Below are 23,428 nucleotides of genomic sequence, written 5' to 3'. Positions count from 1 at the left end.
ATCGATGTAGTCAGATCAGTTAAAATTTAATTAATGGACAGATTTCATTATACCACTGCAATATTTCATTCCAGTATTTATGTTTTTGTCTTCTTAATACAAATTTGTTTTGAAACATGTCATGATTAACATGCACTGGTATTTGGTTTCATGAGTCAGTGTTTGGGAGACAATGGTGTGTATCAACAATCACCTGTTGACATCTATATGCCATACAACATTCAACTGCGTGCAAGGTCAAGGTCGATTCACAATGGTGGCAGGGTGCCCCAGTGCTTTCCTTTGTAATTCTGACCAGAAGCGGGACATGTCTAAATTGGCTAACTTTTGTGCTCAGCTTGACTTTACTGACCCTGAAATTAATTAATAGTCTTAAAAGGGTTTGTTTTTTGTTTTGAATGAAAACATTCAGATTTTCCACAAGAAAATTGTGCATACAATATGATACGCTGCAAGACTGACAAGTCACTCAGTACCTCTGCCCAGTACCGATTACATGTCATATAACTTGGCGGATGTCTCAGGATCACTGGTCACAACTGCTGTGATATAACTGTACAGCCATTATAACTACTGTGATGTAAATTGATTATGAAGTCATTGTAACTGCTGTGATATAACTAAAATATACAACCTTTATGACAGCTGAGGAAGACTAGAATTGACTGCTGATACTGCAGTGATATAACTCAAATATTACAACATAAGGACTGCTTAGAAAAGACTTAAATATACAACTATTGTGCTAGCTTTGATAGAACTTAAATATCCAACCAGTGGTATAACTATAATATATAACTACCGCATCTTTTGACTGCTGTGATAAAACTCAAACATCATAACATAAGCACTCTGTGATATGACTTGACTACACAACCATTAAGATTGCTTTGATAGGACTTAAATATATCCAACCATTATGACTGCTATGATACAATTTCAATGTCTTTGACAGTAATCCAGGTTTCGACCTGTGAAGCTGTGTTGCTGAATGATCCTGAAATTAAAGTTCCTTTTTCGTTTCAGGATCATAATCCTTGGCATCATCCTTGGTGTGGTGGACTTTGAGAGAAACGTGGCCTGCACACAGGACCTCCACGACCATGTCCTGGGTTACCTCATCATCCTGTCGCTGTGCTTCTTCATGGAGCTGCTCATCGCAATCATCAGCATGCGAGGCGGCATCCTGGACAACCACCCACGCCGCAGCATGCAGTATCTGTTGTATCTCAGACTCAGTGAGTACCTGTGCATAATATGTCTGTGTGTTAGTTATCACTAGTCACATTTATCATTCATATATTCTACTTACAGGGGAGGTGGGGTAGCCTAGTGGTTAAAGCAATCCACTTGTCACACCGAAGACCCGGCTTCGATTCCCCTCGTGGGTTCAGTATGTGAAGCCCTTTTCTGGTGTCCCCAACGTGATATTGCTGGAATATTGCTAAAAGCAGCGTAAAACTCTGTTCACTCACTCACTCTGCTTACCCAGCCCCTCATGTCAGAGGGCAATGTAACAACAAAATCTTTGTTGATATCTTTGTTTACAAGGGAACCATCTGGTGAAAATACCTGGTCTAGATTCCAGCATGGCCATACTGACCCAAAACAAGCAGGAATGTACATGCAGATTCCTGGAGTAGAACAGACTTCTGTTGTGGTAAAGATTCCTGGAGTGGTACAGATTTGATTGAAGAGTGCATATTCCTGTTGATATAAAGATTCCTATGATGCAGATTCATTTGGGGTGCAGATTCCTGAAGCGGGGTGAAGTCAATACTCTTCAAGACATTCCCCATGTCCACAATTCCAGAATATCCCAGACAGTGCCAATTTGGTACCCCCCAAGTATGGTACCGTAGGCCACTGTACCACTGGACCATATGGTCTCGGGCATGTCACTCTATCTGATGGAAACATGGTACACACATGTAGCATAGAATATGTGAACAAAAGGGAAATAAGGCAAGGATAGGAACCTCAGCTTTACGGAATTTTTCCCTAGACTGCACACTCAAACTTGGACAGCTCCATGGGGAACCAGCTATCAGATACAATACTTCGTAAATATAAAGGTTATTTTAACTGATAGGATAATTTAATGTGAAAGGATCTTAAAACAAGTTTTTCTTTTGAATTTTTGTATTTATAGATTTACATGTTATAGGCATGGGAAGGATCTTTTGACAGATTAGTAACCAGGTTTTCTTTTGAATTATGGGTTTTTCTCCTTATAAATTTACATGTTATAGGATCTTTAGACAGATTTTGTGGAAAGAGGTAATATATAACAATTCTTGCCATCTTCTTGAACTTTCTATCATGTTTTCCCCAGAACAGACTCCAACCATTCACACATTGTGGCAGTCAGTTTCAGTGTCTTGCTTACATGAAGATGATGAAATCTGGATGCTGACTTCTCTAATGACTTCTTGACTAGCTAGTAATATGGACTAGTTAGTTCACGATGTAAATGCTGACATCATGTTATCGCCATGTAATGCCCTGGGACACGTCTGCTACAGACTTCAGTTGTCCCAGCAATGGGGAAATGCCTTGAAGTCTTCTTCATATAAAGTTCAGCTGTGTGCAGAGTGTGTCAATGAGGCAGTCTTGCCATCTTAATGTGCCACTGGTGCTTTGAAGTTGGTTCTGGCAAAGCAAAAATTTGTACCTGGTCATTTTCTAAATCATGGTTTTGTAACCTTAATGTATAATTTATAAAGCTAGTCATAGATATAATTTAAACTGTTTATTTGTTTGGTGTTAGATATACAGTCCGTTTGAGTCAGAAACGGACCGATGAATTGCAAATTTTATCATTGTACAAAATTGCCACATAAATATAAATAGTACACATGTTTATCATTTACTAATACCCAACAGCTTTCTTATATTTGAAAATTTTCCGGACTCCACCAAAAAGTTGTTTAAGAAACTATCATCATTGAAAACGCAAAAGTTGTTATCTGTTGCAGCAGGGTGAAACCGCAGAAACAGAACGGCCAGTCATGGCGGGGGACATCTCAAAATCTATTCCGGGAGACCTGTCGGTTCCTCGTCTGTCATAGTGTCATAGTCACGACTTAAAGGGATGACATGTGGTGCCACAGTTGCCTGTTGTAAGCCATCCCGAGACCAGTGCCCTTGTTCAATGACGTTAGCTACCTTGTTGACACAGTTTTGCCAAGTTTCAGTCTTGATTTTGTTAAGGGATTCCTTAACCAAAACCTCTACGTCACGTAATCTAAAAGTTGTGTTTGATCTGGCAACATCTCCTTTGACAATACCCCATATCATTTCAATGGGGTTAAGGTCACAGTGATAGGGTGGAAGTCGCAGAATATCGTGACCCTTACTTTTTATGTAACTGTCAACTTTGTAGAAAGGTTCACCTTTGTGGGTTTTTATGATCTCATATAGCTGAGGCTTCGTTGCCTTTGAAGGCCGTGCGATCTGAAATTTGTCGAGCCATGATATCATATCACCTTTCGACTGTTTGATGTTGGGGCTTTACTGTCGGGGTCCTGCACGCTGTGGTATGGGGCATTGTCCATTACGATAAAAGACTTCTCTGGTAGAGCTGGTACCAACTTGTTTTTAACCCAATCGAGGAAAACCGCACCATTCATCGGAATGGTAGTCTCTGTTATCTGTGGACTTTGCCCTCAATACCAAGTCGCAGCCTGGGAGAAAGCCTTTGCTGGAGTAACCAGCATGGAGAATGATTAGTCTTTCTCCTTTCCCTAGAAGCAGCTTTCTACGTGACCCCTTATCACCCCCATCGGGTACCCACTGACTGCTGGCAGTGTGTGAGGCATTGACCCAGGTTTCGTCCAAGTCGATGGCTCGAACCCTTCCTCGCGCTTCTTCTTTATAACCCTGAGAAAATTATTTCTCAAGCGAACGATATCAGGGCGTTCACAGAGTACTGACCTATTCTCCCCCGAAATTTTCTTATAACGATACCCAAAAGAGTGTAAGAGTCGCCAGAGTGTGTACTTTGATACTCTGAGGTTGTGTTCTTGCTTCAAATGCTTTTTAAAAATTTTCAGCGACATGTATTTGTTTTCAGAATAGAGCTTGTTGATAGACTGCCTTACAAGGTTCTTTTGAAAGTTGTCCAAATGTTTTAATTTGTGTGATTTTGATTACAACCCCTACCTGCTTCTGCATCACCCTCACAATGTTTGTGTTCCAGAACATTTGTCAGTACCCTTGCTGATACTCCTAAAGCTTTTGCTGCCTGCTTACGGAATTTATTAATGGCATAAAATGGTTTGCCCCTTTCAGCTTCAGCACGGAAAAAATCGTACACTTTAATCATCAACTGTTTCACTTCAGCATTCAACTTCATTTTTCATCAGGCATGTGTATCCCGTGCACGATGAGACAGTGGCTGTTCCGTTTCTGTGGTTTCACCCCGCCGCGACAGATAACAACTTTTGCTTTTTCAATGATGATAGTTTCTTAAACAACTTTTTTGGTGGAGTCCGGAAAATTTTCAAATATTAGAAAGCTGTTGGGTATTAGTAAATGATAAACATGTGTACTATTTATATTTATGTGGCAATTTTGTACAATGATGAAATTTGCAATTCATCGGTCCGTTTCTGACTCAAACGGACTGTAATTTAAACTGTTTATTTGTTTGGTGTTAGATATAATTTAAACTGTTTATTTGTTTGGTGTTAGATATAATTAAAGTGTTAAAGCCACACTAAGCAGGACTCCAGCTACATGACAACAGTCTGTAATAATCCAGCGTGATAGGACAGTCCAGTAATTGACCTCATCAGCTTTGGTCTCTTAGTTGAGAGGCATTTTAGAAGTTGGATTGATGAAGGAAAACCAAGTTCTATGGATAGTCAACTTCTTAATTGCAATAACTGTGACGCTTTGGTGTAGGTAGTAACACCGTTAGCAAGCAAGAAGTTGACTATCCATAGAACTTGGTTTTCCTTCATTGGTCTCTTAGTTGGTTTGGTTGGTTGGGTTGATGTTTAACACTGCACTCAGCAATATTCCAGCTATATGGCAACGGACTGAAATAATCGAGTCTGGACCACACAATCCAATGATTAACAGAATGAGCCTCAATGTTCACAATTGGGATACGAAGACCAGTTCTAACCCGAATCTTCATGGGTTCGTAGTTGGGATACGATGGCTTGTGTCAAACATGTTAGCATACCAGACCACTCGATCCTGTTTGTCGCCTCCGAAGACAAGCATCTGTTGCAACTGGTCCCCCTGATCTTCATGGGCAACAAGTAAACTGGAAAGACAGACAGAAAATGATCCTTTCAATGCAATTAAAGCACAATGTTATTCATGCTTATGGGATAGAGAAACTGAAAATTGTAGTTTGATTGAATTTGATGTGTATAGTTGCTTCCCTTGAGTATGACAGGATGCTGTGATCATGGTTCAAGTGCAGCTCAAAACAAGCATCATATCCCAAGGCATTGCAGGTTTCCATGGGACTGTGTTAGATCCTGGAACCGTTGACTTTAGTTTCAGGCTGTGATATTGTTATTTATTTATATACATTGTCTCTATTGAGATTCCTTTAATGTCACTGACTTGCATGTACTCCCAAATGTGCCTTTAATGCTTTTGTATTTGAAAGAATCATCAGATTACTTTGTCTCATGTTATTCCCACATGAACATGTTGCAAGACATGACATGCTGGACATGTCATGGTTCTCTGGACACATGGTGTTGATGTCTAAGGTGTCATGCAGTTTATCATCATTTGTCAGTTACGCTAGCATCCTCATGGGTAACTTCTTAGACTGTTGATCAATCGATTGTCTGGTCCTGACTCGATTATTTACTGACCACCGCCATAATGCTGGAATATTGCTGAGTGCGGCATAAAACTTAATCCACTTACTCACTTGCTCACTCACTCTTAGACTAAAGCTTAGTCTCAGATTATATCTGATTTTTATAGAAAAGAATAACTACATTTAAATTGAATGGCGCCCTTGTGTGATGGAAGATGCAGAATATTAGACTGGCATCATTTAAGGGCTGTGTGGAATGTGAATAATTCATGATGCAGAGACTGTGAGACAGACAATGGTTTTATCACAGAGGGAATCTTGGATGTTGACTGGAATCACTTAAGGCTTTTTTTTTAGATTTCATTATGTATGACTGAAACACTGTGAAAAGTAGCTTTAAATCTCACTCACTCACTCACTCACCGCGCCATATAGCTGGAATATTACTGAGTGCGGTGTTAAGCAACAACCAACCAGCCACTCACTCACTCAGTCAATGAGGTTTTTGAATTAATCAATTTAATCTAACATTAATGAAAGTGGATTTTTCCACAAAATCACTCACTTCACTCAATCGCCGTTATAGCTGGAATATGACTGAGTCAACCAGTCAGGCAATTATGTTTTGATTTAATCAATTTAATCTGACATTAATGAAAGCGGATTTTTCCACAAAAATGTAATCCTGATAATGTCCAGTGTATTTGTACTTGAGTGAGGCACAATTTCTCCTGTCCTTGTTAGTATCTGTTTTTACCCATGAAGATCCGGGCTAGAATTGATCGGGTGGTCACGCTCTCTGACTTGATTGACACATGTTATCGTATCCCAATTGCATATATTGATGCTCATGCTGTTAATCACTGGATTGTCTGGTTCAGTCTCGACTATTTACAGACTGCCGCCATATAGTTAGAATATTCCTGAGTGCGGCGTAAAACGAAACTCACTCACTAGTGTCTGTTTTTACTCTTTTTTTGTGTTTTTAATTTAATTTTTCTCAAATTTTGTGATTAAGTATGCCCAAGAGTATTGAAATCTTAAAAGCCTTTTAAACCCCTCAATTTATTGCAAGAGTGACATACGATGGTCGATGTTCATTATTCAAACCTTAGCTCAACTGGCAGCCTCTTAGTGTACGTAATAGGACAGCAATAAATGGGTGAAGATCAATTTTAAAAATTCATTTTTCATGGATCATGGCTATGACTTCTGCAGGGGAATGATGTATCTTAAACCGATTAATGGCAGCCTACTGTAATTGAAATGACAAATGTCACTATTACAAAGACATTAGCTGAAAGATTTTGAAACAGGGAAAGTTTAAATTTGGGCTGAGCATGACACAGGGTATTAAAGTTAGGGAACATTACCTTATGGCCAAAGAATGCATTAATATGTCAAGAGAAAGCAGTTTATTAGCACAGCAGCACAGAGGGAATGACTCTGCGTGTACTTAGTCTGGGTTTGTGTGCCCAGCAAGGGTGTACTTGAGTTTCATGTTGTTAAGGAAAGAGGGCCAACTACAGGCTGATGTTTAGTCTCTGAAATTATATAATTTTCATAGAACCCAAGATCTCCATTAAGATCTCTCTCCCTCTATTCTTCTCTTCTCTGCTCTTCTCTTCTCTCAATATCACACAATTCTTCTGGTAGATCATGATAAGTTGTCCATGTTGTGAAGACTCCATCACTGCACCACACCCCCCTTGCACACCAACACACGTGCACTAACACCAACACACATGCACTAACACCAACACACATTCACTAACACCAACACACATTCACTAACACCATGTTGCACCTATTGCTGAAGCGGTAAAAACACAAACTCAGTCAGTCAGTTCAGTCTTGCACCAACACACATGCACTAACACCAACACATGCACTAACACCACACACATGCACTAACACCAACACACATGCACTAACACCAACACACATGCACTAACACCAACACACATGCACTAACACCAACACACATGCACTAACACAACACACATGCACTAACACCACACACATGCACTAACACCAACACACATGCACTAACACCCTCTTGCACACCACCACACATGCACTGTTGCACTAATATTGCTGAACACGTTCACTAACACCAACACACATTCACTCACTAACACACAGTCTTGCACACCACCACACATGCACTAACACCAACACACATTCACTAACACCAACACACATTCACTAACACCAACACACAACACACATGCACTAACACCAACACACATGCACTAACACCAACACACATTCACTAACACCACCACACATGCACTAACACCAACACACATGCACTAACACCAACACACATGCACTAACACCAACACACATGCACTAACACCAACACACATGCACTAACACCAACACACATGCACTAACAACACGCATTCACTACACATGCACTAACACCAACACACATGCACTAACACCAACACACATTCACTAACACCAACACACATGCACTAACACCACACACACACTAACACCAACAACACACATCACTAACACCAACACACATGCACTAACACCAACACACATGCACTAACACCAACACACATTCACTAACACCAACACACATTCACTAACACCAACACACATGCACTAACACCAAACACAACACACATGCACTAACACCAACACACATGCACTAACACCAACACACATGCACTAACACCAACACACATTCACTAACACCAACACACATTCACTAACACCAACACACATTCACTAACACCAACACACATTCACTAACACCAACACACATTCACTAACACCAACACACATGCACTAACACCAACACACATTCACTAACACCAACACACATGTGCACTAACACCAACACACATGCACTAACACACCACAACACACATGCACTAACACCACACACATGCACTAACACCAACACACACATGCACTAACACCAACACACATTCACTAACACCAACACACATTGCACTAACACCAACACACATTCACTAACACCAACAACATTCACACATTCACACACATTGCACTAACACCAACACACATTCACTAACACCAACACACATTCACTAACACCAACACACACACATGCACTACACTAACACCACTAACACCACACATTCACTAACACCAACACACATTCACTAACACCAACACACACATGCACTAACACCAACACACATTCACTAACACCAACACACATTCACTAACACCAACACACATTCACTAACACCAACACACACACTGCACTCAACATACATTCACTAACACAACACACATTCACTAACACCAACACACATTCACTAACACCAACACACATGCACTAACACCACCACACATGCACTAACACCAACACACATGCACTAACACCAACACACATGCACTAACACCAACACACATTCACTAACACCAACACACATGCACTAACACCAACACACATTCACTAACACCAACACACATGCACTAACACCAACACACATGCACTAACACCAACACACATGCACTAACACCAACACACATGCACTAACACCAACACACATGCACTAACACCAACACACATGCACTAACACCAACACACATGCACTAACACCACCACACATGCACTAACACCAACACACATGCACTAACACCAACACACATGCACTAACACCAACACACATGCACTAACACCAACACACATGCACTAACACCAACACACATGCACTGACACCAACACACATGCATGCTGCTCTACAGGCACAGCATCCTTGTACACGACATTAAACAACATTTCACCTCCCCTCCCCACCATGACAACAATATATCTTTCTCATTAGCCGGCTCCAGGCAGGTTCATGGTCATTGGGAAATGTCGACTCAGTGAGGAGGTGGACTGAGTGTGTAAGATTATATCAGTGGTCAATACCTAGGGTGTACGTCACTGAATTGAGAGATGTCTAGGGTAGATATTGATGAATCTGAAACATCTCGCCATCACCTACTCCATATACTTCATAAGTCTTAATTTCAACTAGATTGGTCCGTAAAGATTTATACCCACTTGATGAAACATTTTTTCTGAAATGTTACAGTTTTGGGAATGAAACAAAAAAGCAAATCACATCCACCGATCATGGCAATATTCCAGAATCAATCCTCACTAAGCTTTTATTATAGCCATTAAGCAGAGGCGTATGATGATTGGAGTTTGGGGGATGTTCAAGGGAATGGACACTGACTCAAGTCAACCACATACATATAATTTGTGCATCAGATGGTGATTGAGTCTGGCTGGCCTAATTATGGGTAATCACTGTAATTTTCTGGACAGCAGCTAGAGTTAACTTGAGGCTGAGGTCAGTGTAACAAATATCAGTATCAGAGGGAGACTACTGGTTTACTTCTTTTATTTATTTATTTATTTATTTATTTATTTATTTATTTATTTATTTATTTATTTATTTATTTATTTATTTATTTATTTATTTATTTATTTATTTATTTATTTATTTATTTATTTATTTATTTATCCATTCATTCATTTATTTATTTATTTATTTTTTATTTATTTATTTATTTATTGAGTTATTTATTTATTTTTTATTTTTGTTTATTTCTTTTATTTATTTATTTATTTACTTGTTTGCTTCTTTGTTTGTTTATCAATAACAGCTACAATGTTTTACATCACGAAAAGTAATTACTTGTATAGAATAAGAATGAGGACTAGTGTTTGACATCTGCAATGATTTGTATTATATTTTTATATTTTTGGTTTTTGGTTCTTTTCACATCTGGAGTTGCATAGCTAACCAAAGCTCTTTGTGTATTGAGATGAGGACTACAGGTAGTGTTTGACATATACAGTGCTGACAGCTCTCACCAACCTGTTTCTTTTTTATGGTAATGGGGAGTTGATGAGTACTGTAACACCATTATATATGTGTGTACCAGCTGGCCTGCATAAAGGGTCATTAGTGTTGAAGATAAAATGACCAGATATGATGTATTTTGCATTGGTTTGTTTGTGGTTGATTTTCATTTCAACAAAGGATATTAGTTTTCCTGTCATCTGCAGCTGTTTAGTAACCAGAGGCCTTATTCTCGAAACGTTCTTAGCCCTAAGAATTCTTAACTTTGATTGTAGCCAATGTGTTAAGATTGGGCTTAAGAAGTTTGTAAGGCTACTTTAACGCGGGGGTATTAAAATGAGATAGCTAGCCTGTGGTGTGAATGGCAAATTACTTTAACTTAGCATATTGTAATGAAAGTTGTTTTTATGACAGAACTCCATAAAGTTTGACTGAGACTGGAAATTGAGTTATCGTTCATGGCTTTCATCAGTGGTGAATATAATATTATAGATGAGAAGAAGTAGTGCAGGTTAGTACAACAGTTACAGTATAGGGAGAAGTAGTGCAGGTTAATATAACAGTTACAGTATAGGGGAGAAGTAGTGCAGGTTAATATAACAGTTACAGTATAGGGGAGAAGTAGTACAGGTTAGTATAACAGTTACAGTATAGGGGAGAAGTAGTGCAGGTTAATATAACAGTTACAGTATAGGGGAGAAGTAGTGCAGGTTAGTTACAGTAACAGTTACAACAGTTTACACTTTATAGGAGAAGTAGTGCAGGTTAGTATAACAGTTACAGTATAGGGGAGAAGTAGTGCAGGTTAGTATAACAGTTACAGTATAGGGGAGAAGTAGTGCAGGTTAATACAACAGTTACAGTATAGGGGAGAAGTAGTGCAGGTTAGTATAACAGTTACAGTATAGGGGAGAAGTAGTGCAGGTTAATATAACAGTTACAGTATAGGGAGAAGTAGGTTAATAACAGGTTAATATAACAGTTACAGTATAGGGGAAGAAGTAGTGCAGGTTAGTATAACAGTTACAGTATAGGGAGAAGTAGTAACAGTTAGGTTAGTATAACAGTTACAGTATAGGGGAGAAGTAGTGCAGGTTAATATAACAGTTACAGTATAGGGAGAAGTAGTGCAGGTTAGTATAACAGTTACAGTATAGGGAGAAGTAGTGCAGGTTAATATAACAGTTACAGTATAGGGGAGAAGTAGTGCAGGTTAGTATAACAGTTACAGTATAGGGGAGAAGTAGTGCAGGTTAGTATAACAGTTACAGTATAGGGAGAAGTAGAGCAGGTTAGTATAACAGTTACAGTATAGGGGAGAAGTAGTGCAGGTTAATATAACAGTTACAGTATAGGGAGAAGTAGTGCAGGTTAATATAACAGTTACAGTATAGGGGAGAAGTAGTGCAGGTTAATATAACAGTTACAGTATAGGGAAGAAGTAGAGCAGGTTAATATAACAGTTACAGTATAGGGGAGAAGTAGTGCAGGTTAATATAACAGTTACAGTATAGGGGAGAAGTAGTGCAGGTTAATATAACAGTTACAGTATAGGGGAGAAGTAGTGCAGGTTAATATAACAGTTACAGTATAGGGAGAAGTAGTACAGGTTAATATAACAGTTACAGTATAGGGGAGAAGTAGTACAGGTTAATATAACAGTTACAGTATAGGGAGAAGTAGTGCAGGTTAATATAACAGTTACAGTATAGGGGGAAGTAGTGCAGGTTAGTGCAGGTTAATATAACAGTTACAGCATAGGGAGAAAGTAGCAGGTTAATATAACAGTTACAGTATAGGGAGAAGTAGTGCAGGTTAATATAACAGTTACAGTATAGGGAGAAGTAGTGCAGGTTAATATAACAGTTACAGTATAGGGGAGAAGTAGTGCAGGTTAGTATAACAGTTACAGTATAGGGGAGAAGTAGTGCAGGTTAATATAACAGTTACAGTATAGGGGAGAAGTAGTGCAGGTTAATATAACAGTTACAGTATAGGGGAGAAGTAGGCAGCAGGTTATATAACAGTTACAGTATAAGGCAGAAGTAGTATTAATATAAGGTTACAGTATAATATAAGGTTAATATAGCAGTTAGGTATAGGGCAGCAGAAGTAGTCTAGGTTAATATAAGGCAGTTAGATATAGGCAGCATAAGGCAGCAGATATATAGCAGATATAAGGCAGCAGATATAGTCCAGGTCAATATAAGGCAGAAGATATAGTCTAGGCCAATATAAGGCAGCAGATATAGTCTAGGCCAATATAAGGCAGCAGATATAGTCTAGGCCAATATAAGGCAGCAGATATAGTCTAGGCCAATATAAGGCAGCAGATATAGTCTAGGTCAATATAAGGCAGCAGATATAGTCTAGGCCAATATAAGGCAGCAGATATAGTCTAGGTCAACATAAGGCAGCAGATATAGCCCAGGTCAACATAATGGAGGCAGCAGAATATAAGGCAGTCCAGGTCAATCTAAGGCAGCAGATATAGTCCAGGTCAATCTAAGGCAGCAGATATAGTCCGGGTCAATATAAGGCAGCAGATATAGTCTAGGTCAGTATAAGGCAGCAGATATAGTCTAGGTCAATATAAGGCAGCAGATTAATCTAGGTCAATATAAGGCAGCAGATATAGTCTAGGTCAATATAAAGCAGCAGATATAGTCCAGGGCCTAGATTTCCAAAGCTCTCTTAGCGCTAAGATAGTCGTAAGTTAATGTTAATGTATGGCACTTACAACTATCTTAGCGCTAAGAGAGCTTCGAAAATCTAGGCCCAGGTGGATAAAAGTTCAGGATGAACTGAGACCTTCGTGAAAGCTGTTTGTTGCCTTATCTTGCTGCTGCTTGATTCGCATCCAGACACTCATCATGCAGATACTGCTGATTTGTAGTGTCAGGATGTTGCACAAGATTAGGAGAAAGCTTATTAGAGTCAGACATGCCGCTATAACCTTAGTGCGTGATGGATTGACTGACTGAGGATTGCTGTCATGGTAGCCTCCAATACAGATTCAGTAACTTAGTCTGCAAAACATTTTCGTACACATTATGACATTTCTGGAATACTGGATTTGTCAAATAGAGCTGGCTATTTACTTGCTTTCTAATGATCCAGGGCCCCGTTTCACAAAGCTCTCGTAAGCCCAAGATCTCGTAACACTTCCAGAGATGTCAACCCATACGATTTCATCGTATTCGTTACGAAAAAACAACACAAAATATGCGACTACGATAGCAGTAAAAATATATTATTTAAAAAAAATACATTATATTAAATTATTAAATAGCATACGTACCATACACAATATATTTCAACCACATCTTATTCAGTATCAAGTTATATGTGGATACTTGCTACTGATTTAGGTGAGTACAATGTTAATAACAAGTTCTTAGACTATATATAATTTTTTTTTATTTAATATGAAAATTCTTTGGAAAAGTCAATACTAATTTTTGGCAAACAAATACTCCTTTTTTAATCAGTTTTTGGCCAATGTACTAATTGGGCTAAATTAGAGTTGGCATCTCTGCATTTCTTGTAGCATTTGTACCTCCTATATTGTAACATAGGGAGTACGAATGATACGAGAAAAGTTGCGAGATCTTGGGCTTACGAGAGCTTTGTGAAACAGGGACCTGGTTGGTTTGGATGTAAGAAAATGCATACGTTCCTTAGTTGTAGTGCAGGACAACATGGCATTGACTTATGTGTACAGCATAGCGACAGTCACACACATGTATTTCATCATACGAGTGAGTTGAGCTTTACGCCGCTTTTAGCAATATTCTAGCAATATCACGGTGGGGACACCAGAAATGGGCTTCACACATTATACCCATGTGGGGAATTAAATCTGGGTCTTCAGCGTGACAAGAGAACGCTTTAACCACAAGGCTATCCCACCGCCCCTTTATCGTGAGAGGCCATGAGCTCTGCATGAAGCACACTGAAGATTGTATAAACAGGGACTAATAATTTCAGTCAGAAACATTGGAAATACTTTGTTCATAATACTTTATGCTTTAGTATAAAAAGATGAAATATCCACTTTGCAAGTCTCAAGTTTATAATATGAAATCATTAGGGTTGGTTATTGAAGAGGTCATGTTTCTGGTGGACTGATAATTCACTTTAACCATTAAAAAACAAAAACCATTACAAGTTCAGTTCTGTGGAGAGTTAATTGAATTTGGATGTAAGAAACAGCCGACACAGTAACCCATTGCTCCAGTTACCCTAGATGATTCGGTCGTTGACGCTAGGCGGGGCGGTGTTCACTGAAAAGGGAGGAGGGCACTGGATCTGTATTGAATAATACATCAAGCAATCATACACCCTGATGGAGATTATGACCAATGGTGGATCAATAGATATGTGTAATAGACACTATGTAATGGGTTTATTGCCTGTTTTTGAGGTCGGTAGATAGTAGATAGCCGGTCAATATAACTAATGACCATATGAAATATCTTTCGTATATCCCCAAACTGGCAGGAATATGATGGATGTATATAAAGTCAATTAATCACGAGGAATCGATTTGATCTAGATACGCTTATGTGAATGTGCAGGGTGCTTTTTTTATTGGTCCCAAGGGATCAGTTGTGATGCTTTGTGAACATCAAACTCCTTTGTACGATTGTAGTCGCAAAGTGTATTTCCAAATGGTGGCAGAAAGTACCTCGATTGCGATTTGGCCAGATTTATATAGACCTATGAGGATGCCATAGGGTTGGTGGAAAGTTTAAAGTGAGCATGGAGGTCATGCAAGGGACAGTTAAAGAAAGCATGGTTGTAGGTTACAATGCTGCTGCTGCTGCTGCTGCTGCTGCTGATAGTCCTAAACATGGGATGATGTTCCCTGTGTATCCTTAGTTCAGCCAAAGTCGATTCAGTTTACTAAATGGTCCAGCTTTTTCCTTTAACCTTCGGGCGGTGGGGTAGCCTAGTGGTTAAAGCGTTGGATCGTCACGCCGAAGACCCGGGTTCGAATCCCCACATGGGTACAATGTGTGAAGCCCATTTCTGGTGTCCCCCGTCGTGATGTTTCTGGAATATTGCTAAAAGCGGCGTAAAACCAAACTCAGTCAGCCAGTCCTTTAACCTTCTATTTCTGTAATGGTCGATTTATAGAAACTGTTTTCTCAGTTTTTCATAAGGCTGTCACAATTAGATCTCGTTCCAGGAATGTGTAAGTGGTACAATTTATGATGTTTGGTTGGATGACATTACTGCAGTTGAAATCCTGATTGTGAAATGAGATAGTTGTGAAATTCAAATACTTGTGGATCTTATAATTATGATAGAATCCCTTGAAACTAATGTCCAACCATCACATATGATGTGATCTCCCTGTTGATATCTATTCATTCAATGTACATGGATAGGGCTGAGCTATGAGGGAAAGGACCTGTTTTGTGAGAGTATATACATACTGGGATGTGACCTTCTGAATTAGATTCCCAAAGATCCAAATGCTAGACTCAAAAAAATGAAAAAGTGAAAAGATACAATTCTCAGCATGATTTCTACGGAGTATGAGAACTTTTAGGGGCTTCAGTTTTAGACCGTCTGCCTACAATTTAACTTTTTGCAAAGTCTGCTTTGAACATGCCAGCATCTGCAGCCCCAGACATTCTCCATCAGCCACAGACAGTCTGACAGACTGTGATCCATTAATGATGACTTGTAAGTGATGGTAATGGTGGGGTTGTGCACAGGTGACCGTCAACTGAACCTGGCCTCCTCTAGACTGATGGGTAAATATGCTCCTGTTGGTAATTAGGAAGCCCATGTAATAGTGTATTAAATTGAAAAAGTTGCATTCTTTGAAATTCAAGAACATGATGGCTGCGAGTTTTTTTCAGGTCAGGTTTTTTACAAATATGAAGTGTCCATTTGTAAAGATAATTATATGAGCTGGAGTAACGTTTGACATCAGTCCAGCAATTTTTTTGTATCATTTTTTTCTTTTGGCTCCATGCTACCTTTACTCCTTGGGATCAATGCTTAACATTCATAATCTTTCTCTTTCTGGACTGTAGAAGCATTGCAACAGCAGTATGGATTCCAGTATCAATGTCAAGCCTTATTTATGGACATCGTCTTGTGCTTCCTGTCATAATCATGTTGTTTTATGGGACCACAAATAAGATAACACACTGACATTCGGCCGAGTTCAGTGCCAACCTTGACCTTAAGAGGTTGGTGGTTCTGAGGGTGTCTCTGAAGCTGATTGCCGTCTGGGGGATGACATTGAAGATTGAACCATGACTTGTGTTTAAGCTTCTCTGTAAGCTGAGAAAATAAGGACTAAGAAAATAAGAAATAAAATCCTTGAGGTTTTGTATAGCACATAAACTCATGTATCTGATTAAACCAGGAAGCACCATTGTGTGTTGAGATCCTTTGCACGGCCTGTACACACTTGTGTGACACGATCCTTGTATGACACTATTCTCTCATGTCTACTGGAAACAATGTACAACCTGGATCAGTAATTATTATGTGTTCTTGAAACGGGCTACAGTGTCATGTTATTAGTGACCTCTTGTGCGACACATCCACTTTAGTCTGTTTAAAACAGAGGCACACTGTCATGCCATTTGCCCACCCAGAGAGCAAAGGTGCCTTGGTCTGTCCCTTTGCAGTGCCAAATGACTTTGAAGCCTCATTTACCTTACCTGTGTCAGCTGGTTGCCATTTGGGGCAAAATCAACACCCAAATTTCTTTAGTTACAGATGATGCCTGTATGTTCAACCCATGAAGGTCCGGGTTAGAATATTGATCTTCAGTAACCCATGCTTGTCGTAAGAGGCAACTAACGGGATCAGGTGGTCAGGCTCTCTGACTTGGTTGACATATGTCATCGGTTCCCAATTGTGCAGATCGATGCTCATGCTGTTGATCACTGGATTGTCTGGTCCAGACTCGATTATTTACAGACCGCCGCCCTATAGCTGGAATATTGCTGAGTGCGGGGTAAAACTAAACTCACTCACTCACTCACTCACTCACCTCTATGTTCATCAAACGTTTTAGTGAATTGGGACCACCATGCAGTGTGTTCTCGTACACATAATCAGTAAGTTAAGATGAATGATGATGGCAGTGAGTGGATTTGTTCTTTAGACCAACAGGCTGTTAATGCTGTTTGAGTTCCTACGGGCTTCACCAGTGGTCAGTAGTTAGATGGATAACCTAACTCTAATGATAGTGATCAGTGGTACCACAGTTGCCAGCAGTTACACAGTCCAGAAAGTGGGACAGCTGTGTTATTTCTGCTCCATTTGTGTTCCTTTGAGCGTGTAATTATTAGGGCTGCGCAATATAACCGGTTTACCAGTGTTTACCTGTTCAGACATGAAACCTTTGTTTGAAAACAGGTATTTTGACATGCATTAGTGTGACTGAAATCTTCGGATATGTCCGTTTTATATAATTGTTCTTTTCCCTGTTTCAGTTGTGTGTTACTTACATTTTTATTTTGATGATTAAAAGCTTTTATTAAAGGTTAATCAATCATAGGATTTTGTTGTGTTTTGCTTTATTGTTTGGATTATAAATAGTTTTTTTAAAACATTCTTGCAATATATGCAATACATATCGCAATATATGCTTCCGCATTGCAATATATCGCACAAAGAAATTCTCTCTGCAATACCCACCCCTATTAATTATAGTGTGTGACACCTTTGTTTGATCACTTATCTGTGATTGTTGTGTTAAGTTGTGTAACCTGGGAGAGCTCCTGTGGTGGTGGGCAAGGACAGCCAAACACTTCAACACCTGCAACCCAATATCTGCAAAGAAGGCCGTCCTAGGTGTGTATCACTTATCTGTGTTCAACCATAACCTACTCCTGTAAAGGAAGCTATCTCAGATGGGTATATCTTCTGTAAAGGTCAACCTAGAAGTGTATCTGTATAGAACAGTAGCCACCATCTGTAAAGGTCAACCTAGAAGTGTATCTGTATAGAACAGTAGCCACCATCTGTAAAGGTCAACCTAGAAGTGTATCTGTATAGAACAGTAGCCACCATCTGTAAAGGTCAACCTAGAAGTGTATCTGTATAGAACAGTAGCCACCATCTGTCAAAGGTCAACCTAGAAGTGTATCTGTATAGAACAGTAGCCACCATCTGTCAAGGTCAACCTAGAAGTGTATCTGTATAGAACAGTAGCCACCATCTGTAAAGGTCAGCCTAGTAGAACAGTAGCCACCTTCTGTAGAGGGTCATAAGAATAGAACTGTGCCCACCATGTGAAAGGAAGGTCAACCTACATGTGTATATGTATAGAACTGTAGCCACCATCTGTAAAGAAGGTCAATCTAGATATGTATTTGTGTAGAACTGTAGCCTGGTAACCTTCCATGAAGAAGGTCAGCCAAGATGTGTATCTGTGTAGAACTGTAGCCACCTTCTATAAAGGTCACAAGATGTGTATATGTATAGAACTGTAGCCACCATCTGTAAAGAAGGTCAATCTAGATATGTATTTGTGTAGAACTGTAGCCTGGTAACCTTCCATGAAGAAGGTCAGCCAAGATGTGTATCTGTGTAGAACTGTAGCCACCTTCTATAAAGGTCACAAGATGTGTATCTGTGTAGAACTGTAGCCACCTTCTATAAAGGTCAGCCAAGATGTGTATCTGTGTATGTATAGAACTGTAGCCACCATCTATAAAGGTCAACCAAGATGTGTATATGTATAGAACTGTAGCCACCATCTGTAAAGAAGGTCAATCTAGATATGTATTTTGTGTAGAACTGTAGCCTGGTAACCTTCCATGAAGAAGGTCAGCCAAGATGTGTATCTGTGTAGAACTGTAGAACTATATCCACCTTCTATAAAGGTCAGCCAAGATGTGTATCTGTATGGAACTGTAGCCACCTTCTATAAAGGTCACAAGATGTGTATATGTATAGAACTGTAGCCACCATCTGTAAAGAAGGTCAATCTAAATATGTATTTGTGTAGAACTGTAGCCTGGTAACCTTCCATGAAGAAGGTCAGCCAAGATGTGTATCTGTGTAGAACTGTAGCCACCTTCTATAAAGGTCACAAGATGTGTATATGTATAGAACTGTAGCCACCATCTGTAAAGAAGGTCAATCTAGATATGTATTTGTGTAGAACTGTAGCCTGGTAACCTTCCATGAAGAAGGTCAGCCAAGATGTGTATCTGTGTAGAACTGTAGCCACCATCTATAAAGGTCAGCCAAGATGTGTATCTGTATAGAACTATATCCACCTTCTATAAAGGTCAGCCAAGATGTGTATCTGTATGGAACTGTAGCCACCTTCTATAAAGGTCACAAGATGTGTATATGTATAGAACTGTAGCCACCATCTGTAAAGAAGGTCAATCTAAATATGTATTTGTGTAGAACTGTAGCCTGGTAACCTTCCATTAAGAAGGTCAGCCAAGATGTGTATCTGTGTAGAACTGTAGCCACCTTCTATAAAGGTCACAAGATGTGTATCTGTATAGAACTGTAGCCACCTTCTATAAAGGTCAACCTAGATGTGTATCTGTATAGACAGTAGCCACCATCTGTAAAGGTCAACCTAGGAGCCATCTGTATAGAACAGTAGCCACCATCTGTAAAGGTCAACCTAGAAGTGTATCTGTATAGAACTGTAGCCACCATCTGTAAAAAGGTCAGCCTAGAAGTGTATCTGTATAGAACAGTAGCCACCATCTGTAAAGGTCAACCCAGAAGTGTATCTGTATAGAACAGTAGCCACCATCTGTAAAGGTCAACCTAGAAGTGTATCTGTATAGAACAGTAGCCACCATCTGTAAAGGTCAGCCTAGAAGTGTATCTGTATAGAACAGTAGCCACCATCTGTAAAGGTCAACCTAGAAGTGTATCTGTATAGAACAGTAGCCACCATCTGTATAAGGTCAACCTAGAAGTGTATCTGTATAGAACAGTAGCCACCATCTGTTAAGGTCAACCTAGAAGTGTATCTGGTTAGAACAGTAGCCACCATCTATAAAGGTCAACCTAGAAGTGTATCTGTATAGAACAGTAGCCACCTTCTGTAGAGGGTCATAAAGAATAGAACTGTGCCCACCATGTGAAAGGAAGGTCAACCTACATGTGTATATGTATAGAACTGTAGCCACCATCTGTAAAGAAGGTCAATCTAGATATGTATTTGTGTAGAACTGTAGCCTGGTAACCTTCCATGAAGAAGGTCAGCCAAGATGTGTATCTGTGTAGAACTGTAGCCACCTTCTATAAAGGTCACAAGATGTGTATATGTATAGAACTGTAGCCACCATCTGTAAAGAAGGTCAATCTAGATATGTATTTGTGTAGAACTGTAGCCTGGTAACCTTCCATGAAGAAGGTCAGCCAAGATGTGTATCTGTGTAGAACTGTAGCCACCTTCTATAAAGGTCACAAGATGTGTATATGTATAGAACTGTAGCCACCATCTGTAAAGAAGGTCAATCTAGATATGTATTTGTCTGTAGCCTGGTAACCTTCCATGAAGAAGGTCAGCCAAGATGTGTATGTGTGTAGAACTATATCCACCTTCTATAAAGGTCAGCCAAGATGTGTATCTGTATGGAACTGTAGCCACCTTCTATAAAGGTCACAAGATGTGTATATGTATAGAACTGTAGCCACCATCTGTAAAGAAGGTCAATCTAGATATGTATTTGTGTAGAACTGTAGCCTGGTAACCTTCCATGAAGAAGGTCAGCCAAGATGTGTATCTGTGTAGAACTGTAGCCACCATCTATAAAGGTCAACCAAGATGTGTATCTGTATAGAACTATATCCACCTTCTATAAAGGTCAGCCAAGATGTGTATCTGTATGGAACTGTAGCCACCTTCTATAAAGGTCACAATATGTTTATATGTATAGAACTGTAGCCACCTTCTATAAAGGTCAGCCAAGATGTGTATCTGTGTAGAACTGTAGCCACCTTCTATAAAGGTCAGCCAAATGTGTATCTGTGTAGAACTGTAGCCACCTTCTATAAAGGTCAGCCAAGATGTGTATCTGTATGGAACTGTAGCCACCTTCTATAAAGGTCACAAGATGTGTATCTGTGTAGAACTGTAGCCACTTTCTATAAAGGTCAGCCAAGATGTGTATCTGTGTAGAACTGTAGCCACCTTCTATAAAGGTCAGCCAAAATGTGTATCTGTGTAGAACTGTAGCCACCTTCTATAAAGGTCAGCCAAGATGTGTATCTGTATGGAACTGTAGCCACCTTCTATAAAGGTCACAAGATGTGTATATGTATAGAACTGTAGCCACCTTCTATAAAGGTCAGCCAAAATGTGTATCTGTGTAGAACTGTAGCCACCTTCTATAAAGGTCAGCCAAGATGTGTATCTGTGTAACTGTAGCCACCTTCTATAAAGGTCAGCCTAGATGTGTATCTGTATAGACCTATAGCCACCTTCTATAAAGGTCAGCCTAGATGTGTATCTGTGTAGAACTGTAGCCACCTTCTATAAAGGTCAACCAAGATGTGTATCTTTATTAAACTTCCTAAAACAATATTCTTTCTGTGGAAATCTATTATAAAATTCTTCTTGTGTCTTTGCTTTTTCTTTAAGACTGTCACTCACTGTTTCACTGCTGGCACTTCAGATTGGCAAGACTGTTTTTGTTTTTCCTGAAAGGAAAGTAAATTCAAGTCAGTGACAGTTGTAACAATTTTAACTTAAGGCCTCCTACAAACTTCAGACATGCCCTTCAGTAAGTTAAAGTCTTCTTTTAAACACAGTTCTGATACATCCACAAGTTTTCTGATAATTTAGATATATCAATGTAATCCTTGATTAGTTAGTGTGATTTTCTCAAATCTGTTTTAATAAACACCTTGGACTCATTTGCCCACATGGCTTCATTTGGGAAGTGATGTCACCTGCATGAAAGCATGAACTTGCTCTTGTTTGTCAGAAACGAAGAACCTACTCCAAAAACTATTCTGGTTGCGAGGTCAGTGCAGACCAGTTCTGAAAGTAGGAGTGAGTCCTTGTCACATTAAATCAAAAGAAGGTGTTACTTAACTTTTAGCCAAACAGGATATAATTCCTGCAAATATTCTTTCTCTCTTATATCATTGCCATATATTCTGCAATTTGGCTTTAATCACACAATCAAATTTTCAAATTTTCAACAAAAGTCATCTTCACTGTCAACATAATTAGTTGTGCAAATAATTTTATCTTGCTGTCCAAGGCTCTTGCACATGCTTTAAATAAACATTTAGCTCTCAGCAGTAAGATGGGAGTAGAATAGAATAGAATAGAATAATACTTTAATGCCTTTTCAGGAATTTGTGTTACATCAGCAGAGCTACTGACACATTAGAGAGATACCAAACATATTTACATAAATTCTTTGATTTAGGTATCTTCACATTTGTTTAAGAGAGATATGGTACTTGGAATAAAGGATGTACGGGCTCTCTTAGTTTTCACAATTGGAACTTTGTAGCAGCGGCCTGAAGGGAGGAGGTTGTATTCCGAATTTAAGTAGTGAGTACGGTCAGATATGATTTTGACAGCTTGATTCACGATTTGCAGCTCATATATTGATGATAAACATTCAAATCTGACTCCAGCGATTTTACTTGCAGTGTTAACAATTTTGTCTATTTTAGATTTGAGATGAACTGAGAGAGACCCGTACCAACAATGGAAGGAAAATGTTAAAATACTCTGAATAAATGCTACATAAAAAGATGACATCACAGATGGGTTAACATTAAAAGATCTCAGTTT

The 23,428-nt window shown here is 39.2% G+C and overlaps 1 protein-coding gene across 1 annotated transcript in view; it reads left to right on the top strand.

The window, feature by feature from the left end:
• Positions 1-23,428, top strand: part of LOC124282809 (diacylglycerol lipase-alpha-like) — a 168,718-nt gene that overhangs the window by 97,865 nt on the left and 47,425 nt on the right. The window contains exons 2-3 of the mRNA XM_046718840.1: positions 1,027-1,246; positions 18,399-18,483. Of these exons, the coding sequence (XP_046574796.1) occupies positions 1,027-1,246; positions 18,399-18,483 (305 nt within the window). The remainder of the gene's footprint in view (positions 1-1,026; positions 1,247-18,398; positions 18,484-23,428) is intronic.

This window comes from Haliotis rubra, unplaced genomic scaffold (genome assembly GCF_003918875.1).
Source record: "Haliotis rubra isolate DU_JTF1 unplaced genomic scaffold, ASM391887v1 Scf303, whole genome shotgun sequence".
Classification (NCBI taxonomy): Eukaryota; Metazoa; Mollusca; class Gastropoda; order Lepetellida; family Haliotidae; genus Haliotis; species Haliotis rubra.
Note: the sequence above shows the minus strand (reverse complement) of the source record. Positions and strands in the feature narration are given on the sequence as shown.